The sequence below is a fragment of the Xenopus laevis genome, chromosome 7S (assembly GCF_017654675.1).
Source record: "Xenopus laevis strain J_2021 chromosome 7S, Xenopus_laevis_v10.1, whole genome shotgun sequence".
Classification (NCBI taxonomy): domain Eukaryota; kingdom Metazoa; phylum Chordata; class Amphibia; order Anura; family Pipidae; genus Xenopus; species Xenopus laevis.
In genome coordinates, this window is record NC_054384.1 from 65,123,703 (window position 1) to 65,146,127 (window position 22,425).

Sequence of the window (22,425 nt, forward strand, 5' to 3'; positions counted from 1 at the left end):
TTTTCTTAAATCGCAAGCATTAAACGTATCGCTCAGCCAAAACACAATTCAGCGACGCTCAAACAACTTCTCATACAGCTGGGCAAACCGGCAGATCACTTACCTACGAATAACTATTACTAAAGACTATGAAGAATGGACTGATACCAACTGTAAACTGCTATACGCAAACATTCATAAAGATCTACGGAATTGGACCAAACAACCCCTGTCCTGGATAGGTAGAATCAATGTGGTCAAGATGAACATAATACTTTACCTATTCCAGTGTGTACCTCTACTATATTCAACCAATTGGCTAAAATCTTTTCAATCTGAAAGCACCAAATTCATCTGGCAGGACCACCCACCACGGCTTAAAGCTGCCATCTTACATAAGAAAAATTCGGAAGGAGGTCTTGCCCTCCCGGACTGTGCCAGATACCTAAAAGCAGCAGCACTTGCTCGTATAATTGACTGGTCGCACCACCTAGATAAATTAGGACTGGGTGGAGATTGAGCATCAATCCACAGCCACACATTTGATCCACCTGCCATGGTTTGACAAGATCCATCGAAGGATATTACACAATTCCCACCCCCTATTGAAAAGCACGCTAAATACTTGGGACCGGGTTAGTGGCAAATCCAAAATATCGGCATACCCATCTCCGCTCATACCAGTTACAAATAACCCAGCATTTCCATCTGCACTCAAGCCTACCGCCTTCCGAGAATGGCTGGTAGATGGACATCTACAAATTGCCCATATAATGGAACAGGGACAATTAGCAGATTTAAATCTTCTTAGACGGGCCAGGCCGACAGTAAATTTGCAAGATTATCAATACTGCTAGTTTAAGCATTTTTTTGGGTATCTAGGTGGCGCTAACAAATTAGGACAACCCCTTACGCCCTTTGAGACTCTATGCACTAGAGAAACCCCCCTAAACATAGAATCTCTTCAATATATGATATGCTATCAAGTGAGTGTGAGAGAAAGCAGCTGCCTTTTGTCCAGGCATGGGAGTGGGACCTAGGACTGGACGTCTCAGAAGAACTCATCCAGAAATGGATTCCCAGTCTAATTTACAGCTCTAGATGTTGCAAGATCCAGGAGTTAAATTATAAAATCTTAAGTAGATGGTATTACACCCCAGAAAAATTACATAAGATTTATCCAACCACGAGTAACCCCTGCTGGAGGTGTAAAGCAGATATAGGCACGTTACTACACATATTCTGGGACTGCCCAGCTCTCACAAACTACTGGCAGGTAGTTCTGAAAGCCTGTTCCCAGGTGCTAGGAAGAGATCTATCCTTATCACCAGCCCGCATACTTCTATTTTGGGACACAGAAAATACGGAGGGGATCCCCGATACTACTCTGGAGTATCATCTTCTTAACTCAGCCAAAATCCTAATCCCTAGACTCTGGAAATCCACTATACCACCAACCAGTAAAGAATGGATAGGGAAGGTTAACGAATTAGCAAAATTTGAGGAATTATCTACATTCACAGAAAAACAACACTCTAGCTTTAGGGCTACATGGCTGAGGTGGTATTTATACAGGGACTCTGCGGAATATAGACAACTTCTGAACTCCAAAACTCACATAACACAGATCGTTATTAGGGGTTTCTTCAATCTGTACTCTGAGCATTACTACACATTGTTAACATGCTATATCCCTTCTACCCGTATAACCTTGAGGGGACTGTAATTCTTGCTGTATTGCCTTTGTGTAATGCTTTGTTTAAAAACGATGCCTGAGTCGTGATGCTTTTCGTTCATTTTGTTGTTTCCCCCCTGCTCACTTTCTCCACTCCCCCTCCTTTTTCCTTCTGTATCCCCCCCCCCCATCTCCTTTTTGGAAAACAATAAAAATCATTATACAAAAAAAAAAAAAAAGAAAAGAAAACCCTCAATAACGTTACAAACTAGGGGGTACAGTATCCGTTATAATACATTAGTTCTATTCTCCTGTATAACACAGCATGCAGCCTTCTGCCTTTATATGGTCTCATAATGCCTCAATGTCTTCTAACATCCTTACAATTTACAGTAGGGGGTACAGTATCCTTAATAGTACATGAGTGATAGTCACCTGACTAACTCATTCTGCAACCTTGTGCCTTGAAATGGTAACAGAACCCCTAAGAGATTTCTAAAATCCTTATAATTTCAGCAGCTTCCTGCAGCTTTGTACCTTTATATGGTCACAGAACCCCTGAGTGACATCTGCTATTCTTATATAAAGTAGGGGGTACATTATCCCTAATAATACATGAGCGACACTCAGGGTTTCCTGTACAGCTCAGTCTGTAGCCCTGTGCCTTTATATCAGTGGTCCCCAACCAGTGGCTCGTGAGCAAAATGTGGCTCACCAATCCCTTGGATGTTGCTCCCAGTGTTCTCAATGCAGGTACGAATTTTTGAAATCTTAGCTTGGAAGCAAGTTTAAGTTGCATAAAAACTAGGTGTACTGCCAAATAGAAGCTTCTGTGGGCTGACAGTGCACATAAAGGCTACCAAATAGCCACCCACAGCCCTTGTTTTGCACCCCTGGAACAATTTTTATGTTTTTGTTGCTCGCTGATTCTTCTACATTTGAATGTGGCTTGTGGGTAAAAAAGGTTGAGGACTCCCTCTTTATATGGTCACAGAACCCCTCAGTGAGTTTTAATATCACTACAATTTACAGCAGGGATAGTACAGGTATGGGACCTGTTATCCAGAATGCTCGGGTTTACTAGAAACTCATTTAAACATGAAATAAACCCAATAGGCTGGTTTTGCTTCCAATAAGGATTAATTATATCTTAGTTGGGATCAAGTACAAGCTACGGTTTTATTATTAGAGAGAAAAAGGAAATCATTTTTTAAAATTTGGATTATTTGGATAAAATGGAGTCTATGGGAGACAGCCATTCCGTAATTTGGAGCTTTCTGGATATTGGGTTTCCGGATACCTGTATATAAAACATGAGAAATATTCAGAAAAACTTGTATAACTCAGCCTGCAGCCTTGTGCCTTTATATAGTCCAATAACCCCTCAGGGACATCTAATATCCTTATCATTTACAGTAGGGGGTACATTCTCTCTCATAATACATGAGTGATCCTCTGAGTTCCCTGTATCACTCAGCCTGCAGTTTAAGGGGCAAATTCACTAAGCACCGAACGCTAGCGTGAATTCGCCAGCGTTGGGCATTTTCGTTACTTCGCAGATTCACTAACGGACGTAACTTCGCTAGTGTTAATTCGCACCCTTACGCCTGGCGAATTTGCGCCAATGGATGTAACTACGCAAATTCACTAACACGCGCATTGTTCTGAACGCTACCTTTTACGCTAGACTTCCTTCACCACCTCAGACCAGGCGAAGCGCAATAGAGTAGATAGGGATTGCTTCAAAAAAAGTCCCAAAAAACCCTGGCGTTTTTTTTCTTTATTATGGGCGATAGGCTGAAAACGATGGAAATTTTTTTTGGGCCTCCCCTCCTTCCCCCCTACATTTCCTAACTCATGGCAACTTAACTATACAGTGGGCACATGTGTAGGGCAAAATAAAAATTTTATTTGCTGTTTTGAAGGTTTCCCAGTGTAGTTCTGCTACATATACCTCCATTGTAACTTCAATTTGGCGCCGTATGCCAATTAACCATCGCTAGCGTAACTTCGCTTTGCTTGGCGAATGAACGCAAGCGCAACCTTACGCTACCCCTGAGCGCAACTTCGGATTTTAGTGAATTTGCGGAGCGCTGGCGAAAATACGCCTGGCGAAGTGCAGCGAAGCGTGGCAAAGCGGACGCCAGCGCAACTATGATTCTTAATGAATGTCCATATAAGAGTTTTACTTTAGTCCCTTTGTAAATTGTATAATGAAGCAATTGAATGATTAATGAATAAAAAAAACAACCCCTGTTTTGTTTAAAGGGTAAGGCATTTTTAGTAGCTTAAGGCACATAATGTTTCAATGTCCTTAATATATTGATAATGGGTTAAGTGCAGAGGATTTCTTCTATGTGTCTATGTGAATTTTGTGGTCACCTCATTGCACCTCCCCCCCCCCGCTTAATGTTTTAAAAAATTAGTGGTGAGTATTTTCCCTTGTTTGTCTATGGGAAACAGCCTTCCGGTCATTCAGAGGTTTCTGGATATCAGGTTTCCAGATAACAGATCCCATACCTGTACCACAATTAAGAAAGTGCTCTGATAAAGACAAATGTATGAAAATTATCCTCCTCCTCAGGATGCTCCATTATACCACATATGAAAATGCAGGCATTCCGAAAACTACTCAGACTGACATGTTGGGCTGCCCCTTAACTACTTAAAAATACTGGACACCCTTTCTAAAACTGGGAAGTGGATTAACGCACCCGCTCTCCATATCCCAGTCTTTGGCAATCCTACTTTCTCTCCTCACCTAGACTTAGACAACTACAAGGGAATTACTGATACAGATATCCCGGACACTTCAATCACAGTCACAATGATTCCTCCCTGTCTGCTAGCCTGTACAGAAAATGGTTCCTTCCAGTTGATACTGCAAAGGCCCTCATCCTAATGAAACAGAGACAGACTGATAGCCACCTAAGAAACTGGCTGATTATTCAATTATTAAAGGTATTCCAGTGTACTTGGCAAAATTCAGCAGGAACAGCCCCTATGTTTGCTCATAGCCTGTACAGAGAGATCCCATAAAACGATGGCACCATCTCTACCTACTATAGCTGCTATCCCAAAGCCACACTCCCTTCCCAAATGTGTTGCAAGGACCCCAATATTTGCAGAGACCACTGCAGATGCTAGGTGGTAGCTGAAGAGTAGAACATGTAGATGGCTTTTAATCTGACATATGCTCTTCATATAATGTGGAAAGTAATTGAAAAAAGTTTATTTCTGGGGCACAATCTGAAAACAATTGAACTGAAAATTTGGAAGGTAAACAACCCCTTTAAGTATATGGCACCAGCTAAACAAAAACTGTTCACTGGCTCCATATCCATCACCACTGACCCCAATAAGAAACAACACTGACTACTTGGGATTGAACATAAGGGATACAAAACTGCTTTTGGGCTCCAGAATCTTCAATCGAGGCACCTTCTAGGCATGGAAAAAGACCATTTCCCATGTTTCCAAAGAAAAGCGGTGAGTTGGGGAGGTACAGACAGCTGAAACATTACATGACATCTATATCAATAGGAAATACTGTGTGTAGACCACTAACCAGCTTTGAAACATATAGCTCTATAAATACACCGACACGGACTCTCTCTAACGTCATGCTGGAACACAAACACCCCAACTTACCGGACTATACTAAGTCTTGGGAAACAGACTTTAACCTCAATCCCTGCGCAAGATTGGCTGAACATATTCCAAATAATCACAAAATGCTCAATAAGCAATAAATACCAAGAACAATAGGATCCACCATCTCTACCCACTATTTAGGCTAAAGAAGGGACCCACTACAAGCCAAGGACCCCCCGGTTCTACCAGTTGGAACCATGGCTGATGAATGAATGGATCCAACAGATATGGCAGCGCAGTAACTGCACTGACTCAATAGGCCACACATACAAAGCAATGCTCTGTGTACTTAATAGTCTGTGTATGTGCTGCACATCTAATTAGAAATAAATGTCATATAAACCTCACTCATCAACAGGGGACACTTCCCCTTTAAGAGCAGGGGACAGAGGTGACTTCCACATGGGAGTGTGACAGTTGGTTCAGTCCGTTGGTTGGCCCTGTGGTGAGAGGTAAGAGTACTTTCCCTCTGGGAGATTTTTTTGCCAAAAAACCTTTATTTTAGTGGAAAAAGAGGAGGGAATTTGGGCAATGTCCCCCACAGACTAGCAGGTGGTGTGCCTCTCCCTGATTTTAGTGAATTTGGATATTTTTCCCCTAAAATGTGCTTGGGAGATGCCTTTAATCTTAGTGCTGGTTGGGAGACACAGACTTTTTGTGGATTTGGCATTATGCAGGGCTGCCAGCAAATATTCACATTATCTACAGAAGGAAACTTTTGGGGACCCTGTAGCACACCATAAGGAACTAGGGGTGGGAAGCAGAGGCACGTGCCATGGGGACAGTTGGGGGTGATGAGTGGGGGACATACAGCAGGTCCCATAGAAGAGAGGAGACTTTACGCCTAGGGTTTGACAGTTGGTTTAGTCCGTTGGTTGGTTAAGTGTATATTCCCTCAGAGATATTTTGCCAAATAACCTTTACTATAGTAAAAACAAGAGGGGAAAAGGTTGGGTCACGCCCCCAAGCAGATGTTGCTCCTCTCCCTGATTTTAGTGAATTTGGAGATTTTTCCCCTAAAATGTGCTTGGGAGAAGCCTTTAATGTTAGTGCTGGTTGGGAGACACAGACTTTGGCAGTTATTTAGGGCTGTCTGCTAATTGACTGTGTGAGAAAACTTCCAGCATTCTAGAGACCGAGGCTCAGTACCTGCTGGAACTGATACAAAGCTCAAACTTTAGGGGAAATACATTTCTGCTTTCCTCTGTATTAAATAGGAAATATTAAATTATTAAATTCCTTAACTTGCCTTTATATTCTCTTTTCTATACAGATTGCTACAGTGCCTTTCCTGCATTTTTGGACCGCAACTTCGGTGATTCACACCTGCCCATTAACACCTGGGAGTTTTTTTTTGGCTTCTCCATTGTTCATATAATTACATCTATATCTGAACAGTGTAAGAGAGCCAGGGGTTCCTTAGGGAGACCCCCCCCCCTTGGGGTGGCCCGGCCTTGTGCCGCCCCCTAATTTTTTTCCCCATCGGAGAATCTTCTTTAAGAGGTAATCTTGCAAATTCAACTGATTCAGCACATGATTTCACGTCAGAGAGTGTCATAAATTCACTTGGGGGGTCCCACGTGGCTTTGTGCATATGAGCCCATACGGTTACTGTATATTGTATTTATAAGAAGCCAATCCATCAACAGCATTAATAATGGGCTTTAATCATTGACTGGAACAATGTTTCATACAAATGGGAGAATATAGATAAGGAAATAATTAAATGGGTGGTTCACCTTTAATGTATATTTTAGTATATTTTAGGATGGCTACTTCTAAGCAACTTTTCCACTGGTCTTCATTAAATGTTTGATACTTTTCGGACGCTTTCCAGCTTTCAAATGGGGGTCATTGACCCCATCAAAAAACAAATGGTCTGTAAGGCTACACATTTATTGTTATTGCTACTTTTCTTCAAATCAGCACATGGTTGCTAGAGTAATTTGGACCCTAGCAACCAGATAGCTTTAATTGCAAACTGGAGAGCTGCTGAAGAAAAAGCTCAATAACTCAAAACCCACAAATAATAAAAAAGGCAAACCAAGTGCAAATTGTATTAGAATATCATTCTCTGCATCATACGAAGAGTTCATTAAAAGGGGAACAACTCTTGATTTCATTTTGGCTGATTATGTCTATTTGTCCCTCTAGGTTTCCACGATGGACAAGAAGCAGAGAAATCCATCTCTTCTGGTAATGCCTCAGTGTAAAACAATCCTCTCTCATCTGAACTGGTGTTTCCCTTTCACTCTTCTATATAAGCTCTCCTTAAGCAGCTGTCTGTCTGCTTCTATCTATCTATCTATCTATCTATCTATCTATCCACACACATACACATATACATACACATACACACACACACACACACACACACATATATATATATATATATATATATATATATATATATATATTGCACTCTTAATCCACAGCTGCCTGGGTGCTGGTCAACACATTAGTATGCAGTGAACAAACAAGCCACACTCCAAGGACTTCATTTTGAAAAATAAAGGTGAAGTTTTATTCTCAACGTTGCGGCTCCTTAAGTGGGGCCGTCTTCAGGAGACTCTACTGAAGACGGCCCCAGTTAAGGAGCCAAAACGTTGAAATAAAACTTCACCTTTATTTTTCAAAATGAAGTCCTTGGAGTGCGGCTTGTTTGTTCACTATATAGATATAGATCTAGATCTAGATATGTGTTGGAGCTGCCTCCAATCACTACGTTTATTAAATTTTCAGAATAAAATGCCCTTATTCCTGGCATGTTTGCCCCATAAAAACCCAAACCCCTTTCTGTCTCTATTCTCCTCAGAGCCAGAGCCACTTAGTATTCTGTCCCTAATGCTTTTTCTTTTTACTTACAGACGCTGTACTCCGTCCTGAAGGACTTCAGGGCGGAATATACGGATTTTGAGGCCCTCGCTTCTTATTATGGTAAAATCCTCTATTATTTATCAGTTCCTAAGGTTGTGCCATTGTTTTATTATTTGTGAATTCCTTTCCCCCTTTAGCTCAGTATTTAACTGAATTGTGTTTTTCCCGCAGAACATCACTATCGGGTCGAATTCGGCGAGAACATCATCCTGTAAGTAAAACATAAATGGACTTGTTACATGTTGGGAATCATTTGCTATTGCCCCAGGGGTAACTGCAAGGGCAATACGGCTGGAAAATGTTTTATTAACATTCAGTGATATCTTTCTTTTTCAGAAAGCACTTCCTTCTAACATGCGATGTGGACCCGAGGATGAGGGCCAAAGAGAACGTTATGCATTACTGGAAAATGCTCCACTCGCTGGTATGTAATGCAGAATAGATGTTTAGATGAATAGGGAACAAATGATATTAGATTGCCAGCTCTTATCTCACGCTGCTTCTTTCTTTATGTTACAGGAAGTGATCAAGAGGGAATATGCCGCCCTCAGGAAATCTGCCAAGCTGCCTCCTGTAAGTGTCACTAGTATAATTATTATTATAGGAGAGGTTAATATTCACTGTGTGTCTCTATAATAATCTAGAACATTATTATTCATTGTATCTCCTGCTCCCCTGGGGGCATCTAAAGTCTCCCATCCAAGTGCCATTTTCACCAGAAACAAAAATGGTTTCATCACAAGCGTTCACATGGCCACAATAATGGCATTGGTACAAAGAAGCGCTTAACATTGACTCTCTTCTTCCACAGGATCATCCAACTCGAGTGCGAAACCGGAGGAAGCAGCTTGAGTATTTGCGGCTGGAGAATGTAAGTTCACCTGGGATCACTGTCCCTGATGCTTTTCTTGGGTGTTTAACCGCTAGATAATGAACTTTGATTGGTCTATTGCAATCGGGACAACGGCACAAGGGGTTATTTGGGGTTTTTTCTCCCTATGATGAGAAAAGGCTGATGCTCATAATTACAATATCACAACATCAGCTGCCGGCAGGGAATCCCACACCCTCACTGCCCTCAGCATATAAAGGTACTATTAGCAGCACATATACAGGCATAATCCTAATTGTCTCCTTTCTTTCCCCTTTGCTCCTATCCTTGTGCCTCCCCTGCGCTCACAGACTATCAACCAACATCTGACCCACCTTCACCATGAGTTCTTGAGGGAGCTGAAGCTAAAGAAAGCTGCTCGGTATGTATTTTGCAATTAACACTTTCAATTACACTTACTGGCACATAACATATTCAAAAAAAAATAGATGTTTTCTCGTACCTCCGGGTGCTTTTGGCCATACTGATAGCACAGAAACTTGTTAAACTTTTTTAGGTCCCTACAACCATAGCATGTATCTCAGCATGTATCACTGGGTGAAGTCTAGCATGGAACTTACTCAGCTCAGTAACTGCCCAATGTGTTACAGTAGGGACAGGTGTGTAGCAGGTATAATGATATTTCTTAGGTACAAGGCTATCTGGCTATTTTAGTCATCCAGTGATCAGAATTGTAGTTGCAATACTTTGGAAACAAATTACAACAATGACCCATTTTTTTCATTTTCTTCCCTTTAAACCTAGTAAGAAACAAGTACACAGTCCTGCAGCTGAAGAAAAGGAGGATGGAGCCCCTGCAGCAGAAGATGAGGAAGCCCTTGATACAGAAGACAGGGAAGAGGAAGCGGAAGGAGCTCCAGCTGAAGACCCTGCAGTGGAGGAGAAGATGATGGAGGAGCAAGCTCCAGCAGAGGAAGAAAAGGAAGAAGAAGCTCCTGGAGCAGCAGAAGAGGAAGCTCTTGCCTCTCAGGAGAAAGGAGAAGGTGCTGAAGATAAGGAAGAAGTGGATGGTCCAACAAATGAAGACACAGCTCCTCCCGCTGAAGAACAGCAAGTCCCTGAAGAGGAGGAGAAAGAAGAGGGAGCGGAAGTAGGAGGTTCTGCAGAAGAACATCAAGCTCCTGGAATGGAGGAGAAGACAGAGGAGCAATCTCCTGCAGTGGAGGAGAAAGAGGAGGGAGCTGATGGTGAAGAAGGGATCATGAAAGATTCTCTGGTGGTGGAGAGGCCGACCCTCCGAAAACAGTTCAGGAAGGCCATCATGAAGAGGCTCCGGAGAGTTTGGGTAATGTATCAATTTACTGACCATTACCCATTATCTAGAGATGCCTCATGTTGTCCAATGCAGCTCCACTTTACTTCCTGCTGTTCTGAGCATTTTCAATGCTGTCTGTTGAGCCCGCAGGCCGATTACTTTGAGGGCACCCAATAGACCAATGTTTGGCTGCCTTTAGGTTGTAAGAGGTTGCTGACAGAGATAAGTCTGCAGATAAAGTGTCGATTCTATAGTAGGCCAATAACAGGGGAGGTAGGTAACGCTTATAGGGCTGCTGGACATCTGGCTTAGATATCCACCTTTGGAAATGGGTTGCTACTGGATAATGGACTGGCGCCAGGTGATCGAAGCGTATAAAAGATTAAATGGCGCAGGCTCAGACTGAGATTCATAATAAGCCAAGGCCTTCCATGTGTAGAGAGACCCAAACAGTCCCCACAGGCCCAACAAATAGTGCGTTCTTAAAGCAAGACCTATAGCGTTTAATATCATAAGGAAACAAGTATGTCTTTATTCTAATGTCAACACTCTATCTTTTCAGCATTCCACCCAAAGACTCGCCGCCTGCTGCTGCTGCTGCTGCCGCCGACCCAACACCATGGCCTAAATCCAAAGAAATCCTAAATGATCCAGGGTGTAAAACCGACTGCCGTTTCTAGGAGTCAGGAAGGAATTTTTACCTATAGTGCAGATTGGTTCCCATAGTACTCTAGGGTTTTTCGCCTTCCTCTGGATCATTGGTCGTTAGGGATGCCCAAATATAAATTAGCTGTCAATTTTAATAAATCCTGTGCTCTCCGACAGGTTTCCCCATATAAAAGTCTCTGTGTTTTTCTTTAATCCCTATGGTGAATATTGAGGGAAGGGGCTCCTGTGCCTCATTCTTCTAAAGATGACTGACCGGTTGTGTGACGGGGCAATTAATACTGCTGGGAGCTGCTCAAAATGGCAGCGTAAGGGTAAAACTGGGTTGTGGTGCGGATACAGTGGTTTATTTGAAGAAGGGAATGGGTTAATATCTCTGCAGGGTTATTTGCTTAATATGTAGATTGATGGGGATGAAAGACATAGGGACACATGTTGATCTCAAATGATTGAAAGGAACTACAAAATTGCTTTACTCCATAGGCCACAATGTAAGCATTTCCATTCAAGTCCATTGCCCTCTTAATATTGGAATTCCATCCACTTCCCACCAGCCTATTTATACTATACCAGACATTTAGTATATGAAGGTGCTTGATATTGGGGAATGCCTGTGCTGGATTTGTTTTTTGGTTACCACTCTCTCCAGGTTATGAGACATCTTTTTGGGGTGGGGGATTCCTGCTAAAGCGATGGAGGAGTATTATATTTCTTCCTGCCCCCACAATGACACACTCCATTGTTTGCTAGACGAGGAAGCCCTTTGAGGGGTAATAAGGAAGGTAGGGGCAAGTTGGGCCAACCCTGCCCCTGGATCCACGAACCCCCCCCCATTGGTGACCTGGGGTCATAAGAGTTAAAACATTGGTGGCCTGGGGCCATAAGAGTTAAAAAAAATTGGTTGCAAGGGGCCCTAAGAGTTAAAAACTTTTATAGCCTGAGACCATAAGAGTTGAAGACATTGGTCGCCTGGGGCCCTAAGAGGTAAAAACATTGGCGGCAAGGTGCCCTATGAGTTAAAAACATTGGTGACAAAGGGGCCCCAAGAGTTAAAAACATTGGTGACAAAGGGGCCCTAAAAATTAAAAACATTGGTGACCTGGGGTACAAAGAGCTAAAAACAATTGTGGCAAGGGACCCTACTACAAATATCCTTATCATCTACAGTGGGGGTACAATATCCCTTATAATACACAATACTCAGAGTTCCCTGTATAACTCAGCCTGTAGCCTTGTGCATTTATATGTGATGTCTATAGCCTTATAATTTACAATGGGGGTTTATTATCCCCTATAATACATTTGTAACAGTCCCCAGTGTAACTCAACCTGCAGTCTTGTGCATTTATATTGAACCCCTCAGTGACTTCTAATGTCCATATCAATTACAGTATAGGGCACAGAATCTGTTTTAATACATAAGGGGTAGTTCCCTGTATAACTCAGCCTGCAGCCTTGTGCCTTTAAATTGTCAAATAACCCCTAAGTGACTTCTAATATCCTTATGAATGACAGTATAGGGTGTACAGTCTCTGTTATAATACATAATACATGAGTTATACAGTGATAGTTCCCTGTATAACTCACCGCAGCCGTGTGCCTTTATATGGATTCTAAAATCCTTATAATTTACAGTAGGGGTACATTATGCATTATAATACACAAAATATACTCATTGTTCCCTGTATAACTCAGCCTGTATCCTTGTTCCTTTATATGGTCCCAGAAATGTTTCACTGTCCCTCTCTACTATAGCACCTCATCTATTCAATTTGGCAAAACTGCTGATCCCCCACATGATAGAAATCGCTGCAGCCCCCAATAATCCAAGACTGGATAAACAAAATGAGTGAATTATACAATTCTGAGGAAATCTCAGCTACAGCCCCTGAATATGTCACTAAATTTACAATGGATATACTGGACCCTCTGTAAAGGGGTTGTTCACCTTCCAAAGACTTTTTTCAATTCAGTTGTTTTTAGATTATTCCCTGGAACTGAAAACTTTTTTCAATTACTTTCCATTATTTATGGAAAGTTGAATGTTCCTGTCTCTGGTGTTTGATTCTAGCAGCTCAGTAAATCAGGTGCAGACTCTGAACTGTTACAATTTTGGAACATTAAGTTGATACATTTCTCAGCAGCATCTCTGAAGTATTAGCAACTATTGTATCAATTCTAACAGCTGCCTGTAATGAAACCCAGAGATTCTGCTCAGCAGGGACAAAGATAAGAAATGTATCAACTAAATGTATCCATTTAGAACAGTTTACAGAGTCGGCGACCCCCAGGGCTGCTTCAGAAGGTAAAAAATGACACTTTACACTTCAATATTTGAAAAACTGCGACACATAGAAAATAGAAAGTCATTGGAAAATGTCATTATTTCTGGTGATCTATCGGAAAACAACTAGTTGTTTGAAGGTGAACCATCCCTTTAATGAGAGGCTGGGTTGTGCTCTGGGCCCCTCGGAAGTGCCAATTTAAAAAAAAGCACCAAAATTGCCTACCTCTACAGCCACTCTGAAGATAATCCTCCCAGCCGCTCCTAAATTAATCCTTCTAGACACTTTGCAGATAATCCTCCCAGCCGCTATGAAGATAATCCACACAACCGCTCTGGAAATAATCCTCCCATCTGCACTGTGGATAATTCACTCAATCCATATTAAGATCATCTGCTCAATCACAACAAAGAAAATCCTCCCAAAAGCTTTTAAATTAATCCTCTCAGTTTCCTCTCAATCGCTCTGAAGATGATCCTCCCAGCTGCTCTGAAGATAATCCTCCCATCTGCACTGCGGATAATTCACTTAGTCCATATGAAGATAATCCTCTCAGTCGCAATGAAGAAAATCCTCCCATCCGACCTGAATATAATCCTCCCAGCCGCTCTGAAGATAATCCTCAAAACCGCTCTGGAGATAATCCTCCCATCCAATCTGAAAATAATCCTCACAGCCGTTTCGAATATAATTCTCCCAGCAGCTCTGAGGCTATGGATACACGTGCGGATGTTCGGCGCAGTTTCAGTGCAGTTTTTAAAAAAGCCAACCTCTGCATAAATACGCTAGCAGTTTCAATCTTAGGCATTTTTTTTTTTTTAAACCGCGTTGCGAACCTCTGTGAAAATCCACATGTGTCAATAGCCTGAAGATACACCTCCCAGCCGTTCTGACGGTAATCCTCCCATCCGACCTGAAGATAATCCAACCTCTCGGAAGATAATCAAGCCACTCTGAAGATAATCCTCAAAGCCGCTCTGAAGATAATCCATCTGCTCTGAAGATAATCCTGCTCTGAAGATAATCCTCCAAGGTGCTCTGAAGATAATCCTCAAAGGGCTCCAAAAATAATCCAGGCACTCTGAAGATAATCCACCCAGACGATCTGAAGATACTCCTCCCAGTCGCTCCGAAGATAATACTCCCAGCCGCTCCAAAGATTATACTCCCAACGCCAGGCCCGGATTTGCGCAAGGCCGCATAGGCCCGGGCCTAGGGTGGCAAAAAATAGGGGCGTTTTTTCGCCGGCGCGCTGGGAAGGCGGGCGCTAGGACCGCGCGGCCGCCTGGTCGGACCGCGCGGCCTAGGGGCGGCCGGGGAAGAAATTCGGCCCTGCCCAACCCTCTGCAAATCACACAAAATGAGGTCTCAAAAGTAATTGCTTAATTGGGCCAACTTCCAAATTCCTTTCTTAAAGAACAAAAAATCATTATCCTATTTATCCAAATTAGCATCCAGGCAATCCTAGCTCCCCAACTGGTAGAAATCTTCAGTACAGGTATGGGACCTGTTATCCAGAATGCTCAGGGTTTTCTGGTAACAAACCTTTCCGTAATTTGAATCCTCATACCTTTAGTCTACTAGAAATTCATTTAAACAATAAATAAACCCAATAGGCTGATTTTGCTTCAAATAAGGATTCATTATCACTTAGTTTGGATCAAGTACAAGGTACTGTTTAATTATTACAGAGAAAAAAAGAAAACTGTTTTTAAAATTTTGGATAATTTGAATAAAATGGAGTCTATGGGAGAAAGCCTTCTTGACATTCAGAGCTTTCTGGATTACAGGTTTCCAGATAACAGATCCCATACCTGTAAAACAAATTAAGCAAGTGGTCCTAGAACTGCCACAAAATATACAACATGAAAAAAACCTTCTGTAGAATTTTACACCAACCACATCACACTAAAAACCTAAAAAATGGGCTCTATGCAAAAAATAACCCACAATATCAACCCCCCAATATCTCCCACAGCAATGCTGGACTAAATACAAACATGTTCTGTACCGACCAAAGCCATAATACTTACCATGAGAGTGTCCCAGGCAAACGTCTTCCTCTGTCTTCTGATCTCTCTTCTATCCCTTCTGCTATATCCTTCTCTTTTCTTCTGCTTCTTATTTGCATATTCCTGATAAAGACAAATGTAAAAAAATCCATTAAAAAACCTATATTATGGGTTTTTTTTGACAACATAAACTTTTCAAATCTGCCATAATTTTTGTACAATTCCATTTCTGTAACAAGATATAGACTAAAAAAATGAAGGAGAAAATATCAAATTGAAGGTCACTTTAGAAACCAACATACTTTAGGTTCCAAGTCCAAAACTCCCACTAACTGTAGGTTCACCCCACAGAATCATAGACTTTTATTTGCAAAATACACACAACCACCAATATGAGCCCATAACCCTTTAGCCCACACAAAAACCTCTGGCTCACTGTCCTGACCTGACTCATAACACTGCTACAGTGCACTATAAGAAAACTAAACCTATGCTAACTGAGCCTCACACTTCCTACTCACTTGGGTCCTGGTTGTGGTTCTCCTGCAAGGTGGCTTCTTCAGTAGATGTGCATCACAGGATGAAGCCTGTGGCTTGTCTCCAATTCTCTTCTAAACTCCACCCCTTTCTATGTGTTTCACTACTCTCACTCCCTCTAGTGGCCAAACACTATATATACAGGTAACATAGATCCAACACAACTCTACACTGCCATCTAGGAGCAGAAGTTGGTAATTACACTGCAATAACTTGTGAATGCCTTTAAAGACAAATGGCACACTGGATGATATGATGCCCACGTTTAAATTTGTGCTACCATGGGTGAAACATATCCCTGAAATGTTTTTCCACTGGCCAGGGCCAGAACTAGGAGCAGGCAGAAGAGGCAGGTCCTACGACTCAATGAAAGGGGGCGCTGGGAGCTACCATTAAAAAGGTCTTCTACCTTCCCCTAGCCCTTTGCTCTCCCCTCCCTCGTCACCCTTCCCTACATTGCTTTCTTTACCCACCCTTCGTCGCATTCTCCTCCCCTCCATTGCTCTCTCCTTCTTTGGGTGCATCCGGGTTGTTCTGCCACCGACAATAAAGTAAATCGCCAGTCGGAAAACATACTCTGCACTTTTTTCCCAAAATGCAGGTAACTTAAGGAACTTTTTATTACCAGCAGGGAAAACATTTTGAGAGAGATTTGCATAAATTCTATTTTCTGTATAATCTTGTCCAGCCGTAGAAGGGATTTTGATCTCCATCTCTTAATTCTGCTAAAAATATATAAACTTTAACTTAGTTACCATCAAGTACAAGACATTGTTTTATTATTAGAGAAAAGGGCAGTCATTTTTAAAAAGTATAGGTATTCCTTTGAACTATTATTCTGCTAAAAACATATAAACTTTAACTTAGTTACCATCAAGTACAAGACATTGTTTTATTATTAGAGAAAAAGGCAGTCATTTTTAAAAAGTATAGGTATTCCTTTGAACTAAGCTTTATGCACTGAATCTAGGTGGCACAATGCTTTAAGACCAGGCTGCTATTCACCGCAATAAACAATTGCTGGGCAGCCCTATCTGTAAAAATAGGAGGTGGTTAAGACCGACCTCTCCCTCCTACAAGATGACCTCCAGACACTGACACAGAGGACAACTGGAGCGGAGAGAAGGATCTAAAGATTAGAGGACATGTGCAACCCCCTGGGGGTACAAGTGCACACTCTACAAAGCCAAAACCCAACCCTGGCATCCAAACTGGACAACAAGGAAAACAGGCAGCTCAGGAATGCCTAAGTTTGCTTTTAGACTGTACAGAGAGATCTCAAAAAATAGGGAAGCACAATTCAGCAGGAACAGTCCATAAGTTGCTCACAGCCTGAACAGAGTTCCCATAACTATGGCAGCATAGGCAATCCCCTGTAATAAGCACAATTCAGCAGGAACATTCCCAAACTTTGCTCATAGCCTGTCAGAGAGATCTCAAAAAAATATGGCAGCATAGGAATTCCCCTGTACTAAGCACAATTCAGCAGGAACAGTGCCTAAGTTTACTCATCACCTGTATAGAGAGTTCCCATAAAACAATGGCAGCCGACCACCGTGATGATAGTCAATGTTCATGGGTCAAAGATCATGTGTCAAATGGCATGGGACAAAGGTCATGGGTCAAATGGCATTGGTCAAATGTTTGGGTCAGAGGGCAATCCACCAAAGCATATGGCTGCACATATCGAACCCTATGATGGTGGTCAAAGGTCATGGTTCAAAGGTCATGAATCAGGGGTAACTCCCTCAAAGCAGATGGCGGCAAGGTCATGGGTCAGAGGGGACTCTGACAAAGCAGAAGGCTGCAAGAGCCACACCAAGGCAGACAAATGACAACCATTATGGCAGTCAATGGTCAAAGGTCAAATGGCATGGGTCAAAAGAGTGTACTCCGCCAAAGCAGATGGCTGCAAGAGTGCCCTTGAAGAAACGTAAGCAACTCCGCCAAAGCAGAAGGCTGCAAGAACCCACATGGCAGATGAGTGTGCCTCATGATGATGGTCAATGGTCATGGGTCAAAGGTCATGGGTCAAAAGGGACTCTGACAAAGCAGATGGCTGCAAGAACCCACATGGCAGGTGAGCGTACCTCATGATGACGGTCAATGGTCATGGGTCAAAGGTCATAGGTCAGAGGGCACTCCACCAAAGCAGATGGCTGCAAGAGCCCCCACAGCTGATAAGAAAACCCCATGATGGCTGTCATGAAGGTCATGTGTCAAAAGTCGAAGGTCTAATGGCATTGAAGGCCGTCCAAGTATAGGTACAAATTATGTTGTGCTGATCACACGAAGAAACTGGAGGGATATTGTTACATTTTTGTTTGACTTCCATACTCAGATTTTAACTTGGTGCTTACTAGCAGGGTGAAGGCAGGCTGGTATCACCTGTTGCAATAAAGAGCATGGGTTAAAGGTCATGCATAAAATACAAAGAATATAAATTGGTGTTTACGAAAAAAATACCTCCGTTAGAATAAGGGCACAGCTAGGGGTCTGACTGGATGGCCTAGCAGAGGAATAAGCAAACCCCATGATGGAGACCAAATTGCATGGATCAGAGGCAACTCCCTCAAAGCAGATGGTGGCAACAGCCACAAAGGCAGACAAGTGATAACCATTGTGGTGGTCAAATTGTATGGGTCAAAGGTAATGGGTCAGCAGGCACTCCGCCAAAGCAGATGCTGCAAGAGCCCACAGGGCAGATGAGCATACCTCATGATAACAGTCAACTGTCATGGGTCAAAGGTCATGTGTAAAATGGCATGGGTCATAGGGCACTCTGACAAAGCAGATGGCTGCAAGAGCCACCAAGGCAGACACGTGACAACTATTGTGGTGATCAAAGGTCATGGGTCAGATAGCACTCTGCCAAAGCAGATGGCTGCAAGAGCCCACATGGCAGATGAGTATACCTCATGATGACGGTCAATGGTCATGAGTCAAAGGTCATGTGCAAAATTTGAGGGTTAGGTTAACCAGGAAGAGAGGGTGAAGTGAGTAAGATCAGAGTAAGGGGTCATGCAGGGTAACCTAGCACATGAATTAGTGAACCTCATTATGGCGGTCAAAGGGCTTGGGTTCAAGGTCATAGGTAAATGGCATGGGTCAAAGGGCATGGGTTAAAAGGTACTCCATCAAAGCAGAAGGCTGAAATATCCATAAAGGAAGATGCTTGGGTTAGATAGTTGAGCTTTTGATTAAAAAGTTAGGGGAATTGAAGTGAGCAGAGTTAAGGGACCATGGGGCAAAGGGGACCCCACAAGAGCAAATGTTGGTCAAAGTTCATGGTTTAAAGATAATTGGTTTAATGACATGGGTCAAAGGGCACTCCACCAAAGAACATGACTGCAACAGTCCCCAAGGCAGATAAGCGAACCTAATGATGGTGCTCAAAGGTCATGCGTCAAAGGTCATGGGTCTCTGACTAAGCAGGCGGTGGCAAGAGCCACCAAGGCAGACAAGTGAAAACCATTGTGGTGATCAAAGGTCATGGGTCAAAGGCCATGGGTCAGATAGCACTCTGCCAAAGCAGATGGCTGCAAGAGCCCACAGGGCAGATAAGCGTACCTCATAACGGTCAATGGTCATGTTTAAAGTGGCATGAGTCAAAGGTCATGGGTCAGAGGGAAGTCTGTCAAAGCAGGTGGCTGCAAGAGCCACCAAGGCAGACAAGTGACAACCATTATGGTGGTCATAGGTCATGGGTCAAAGGTATTGGGTCAAATGAGGGAATTCTGACAAAGCAGATGGTTGCAAGAGCCCCCAAGGCTAAGATCAGCAACCACAATGATGGTGGTCAATGTTCACGGGTCAAAGATCATGGTTTGAAAGTCATGGGTCAGAGGGAACTCCGATCACTGCCCTCTACAGAGAGACTGCATAAAACGATTGCAGCATATGTATTCCGCTGTACTAAGCACAATTCAGCAGGAGCAGTCCCTAAGTTTGCTCATAAACTCTACAGAGAGATCCCAAAAAACGATGGTAGCATATGTATTCCCCTGTACTAAGCACAATTCACCAGGAACAATCCCCTAAATTAGCTAATATACTGTACAGAGATCCCATTCAACTATGGAAGCAAGGTATTCCCTTGAACTAAGTACAATCAGCAGGAACAGTCCCCTATTTTTGCTCATAGCCTGCACAGAGAGATCCCATAAAACTTTGGAAGCATAGGAATTCCTCTGTACTAAGCACAGTTCAGCGGGAAAAGCACTAATGTTTGATTAAATCTTGTATAGAGAGATCCCATAAAATGATGGCAGCATAGGTATTCCCCTGTACTAAGCATAATTCAGCAGGAACATTATCTAAGGAATGTGGGGTGACGGCATATCTCATAGAGGGATCCCTCTTCCTACATGCAGCGCTGCTTGTTTTTAATTTGTTTTTAACCAGTACGACATGGCATTATGGTAAATAAATATGGCCTTGTATTGATATTTTAAAATGTGTTTACTTATTACAATACAGTATTATGGGGCGTTGTGGCTAAGGGATTAAGTCCCAATAGATAGATAGATAGATAGATAGATAGATAGATAGATAGATAGATAGATAGATAGATAGATAGATAGATATATGGATATATATGGGTCACTAGTTTTCCTTCTCCTTTAAGATTGGTTGTGATCTAATAAAGACAATCTTCTAATTTAAAGCATAAGCAGTGAATAACAGGCCCGAAGTAGCAATGGGCCTGTTACATGGCATATTTAAAATGTAATTAGATGTAGACACACAGTGACGCACTTTCCTACCTCTACAGTCACAACAGCATGTTGGGAGTGGCGCTCTTTCTGCAGATAATCCTCCCAGCCGCTCTGAAGATACTCCGGACGCTCTGAAGGTAATCTTCCAAAACACTCTGAAGATAATCCAGCCGCTCTAAAGATTATCGAGCCTATCTGAAGATGTTCCAGCTGCTCCTCCCAGGAACTCTGCAGAGAAATCTTCCAGACGCTCTGCAGAGAAAACTCTAAATCCTTCTGAATATAATCTTTACAGCAGCTCTGAATACAATCCTCCCTACCGCTCAGTAGATAATCCTCAAAACTGCTCTGAAGATAATCCTCCCTACCGCTCAGTAGATAATCCTCAAAACTGCTCTGAAGATAATCCAGCTGCTCCAAATATTATCCAGCTGCTTTGCAGATAATCCTCCCAGCCGCTCTGCAAATAATAACACAAAATGAGGTATCAAAAGTATTAACTCACCAAGAAATAGAGGAGGTCCAGGTGCACCACCCTGAACCTTCAGCTAGGGGAGCAGATGAAAACGGTATTATGATGGAGCAGGCACTCATGGAACAATCTTCGACAGATGTGTAAAAAGAACGTAGTTTATTCAGAACTCAAAGGTACATTCTTTTTATATGTCTGTCTTAAAGATTGTTCCATGAGTGCCTGCTCCATCATTATACAGTTTTACAAGCTGACAATCTTAGCTCTCATGTGCAACAGCATCCCTCCCCTACTACCCTGGCAGCTTTACACCAGGCTGAGAAAACATATCCTTATTACTTGCATAATAAAACTAAAAAGAAACTACTCGTGTGTGTGGTCTGCACGGGGCGCTGAGCAGATGTGTGTTCTGGAGCTCCGTGACAACTATCCTGAATACCCCGGTGGCAACTGGCTAGAAGCTCAAATCCTATAAGTATGGCATACCCGACACCACTTCACACTATGGGTGGCAACAAGACCCAGAGAGAAAGCCCAGATGCAGCCGCCAGGCTGGAACACTATGCCCGGACTGCTCCAAAATATAGCAGCGTATCCCTTTCGCCGGAAGAAGAGAACACCACGCCAGCAACAATGCTTCAGCAATGGCAGCATAGGAATTCCCCTGTACTAAGCCCAATTCAGCAGGAACAATCCACTACGTTTGCTAGTTTGCTCATAGAATCTACAGAGAGATCGCATAAACCTATGGCAGCATAGATATTCCTCCTTACTAAGCACAATTCAGGAGGAAAAGACCCTAAGATTGCTCATAGCCTGTACAGAGAGATTCCATGAATCTATGGCTGCATAGGTGTTCCCCCGCTGTATTAAATGGATACTGTCATGGGAAAACATGTTTTTTTCAAACGCATCAGTTAATAGTGCTGCTCCAGCAGGCTTCTGCTCTGAAATTCATTCCTCAAAAGAGCAAACAGATTTTTTTTAGATTTAGTTTTTAAATTTGACATAAGGCTAGACATATTGTCAGTTTCCCAGGTGCCCAGTCATGTGACTTGTGCCAGCATTTTAGGATGGAACTGCTTTCTGGCAGGCTGTTATTTCTCCTAAATGTAACTGAATTTGTCTCAGTGGGACTTGGCTTTTATTATTGAGTGTTGTTCTTAGATCTACCAGGGAGCCGTTATCTTGGGCTAGGGAGCTGCTATCTGGTAACCTTCCTATTGTTATTTTGTTAGGCTGCTGGTGCTTGCAGTACAGCAGTAAAGAGTGACTGAAGTTTATCAGAGCACAAGTCATATGACTGGGGGCACTTGGGAAATTGACAATATGTCTAGCCCCATGTCAGATTTCAAAATTAAATATAAAAAAAAAATCAGTTTGCTCTTTGAAAACGGATTTCA

General features: G+C 42.5%; 1 protein-coding gene across 1 annotated transcript; it reads left to right on the forward strand.

Moving 5' to 3' along the window:
• The first annotated feature begins 6,792 nt into the window (after positions 1–6,792).
• Positions 6,793–11,131, forward strand: LOC121396078 (neuromodulin-like). The gene is made up of 10 exons (XM_041570679.1): positions 6,793–6,811; positions 7,463–7,504; positions 8,176–8,245; positions 8,357–8,396; positions 8,522–8,609; positions 8,705–8,758; positions 8,997–9,056; positions 9,368–9,438; positions 9,822–10,362; positions 10,895–11,131. The coding sequence occupies exons 2-10, from the start codon at positions 7,472–7,474 to the stop codon at positions 10,958–10,960; spliced, it is 1,023 nt and encodes a 340-aa protein (XP_041426613.1). The 5' UTR covers positions 6,793–6,811; positions 7,463–7,471; the 3' UTR covers positions 10,961–11,131.
• The last annotated feature ends 11,294 nt before the right edge of the window (positions 11,132–22,425 follow it).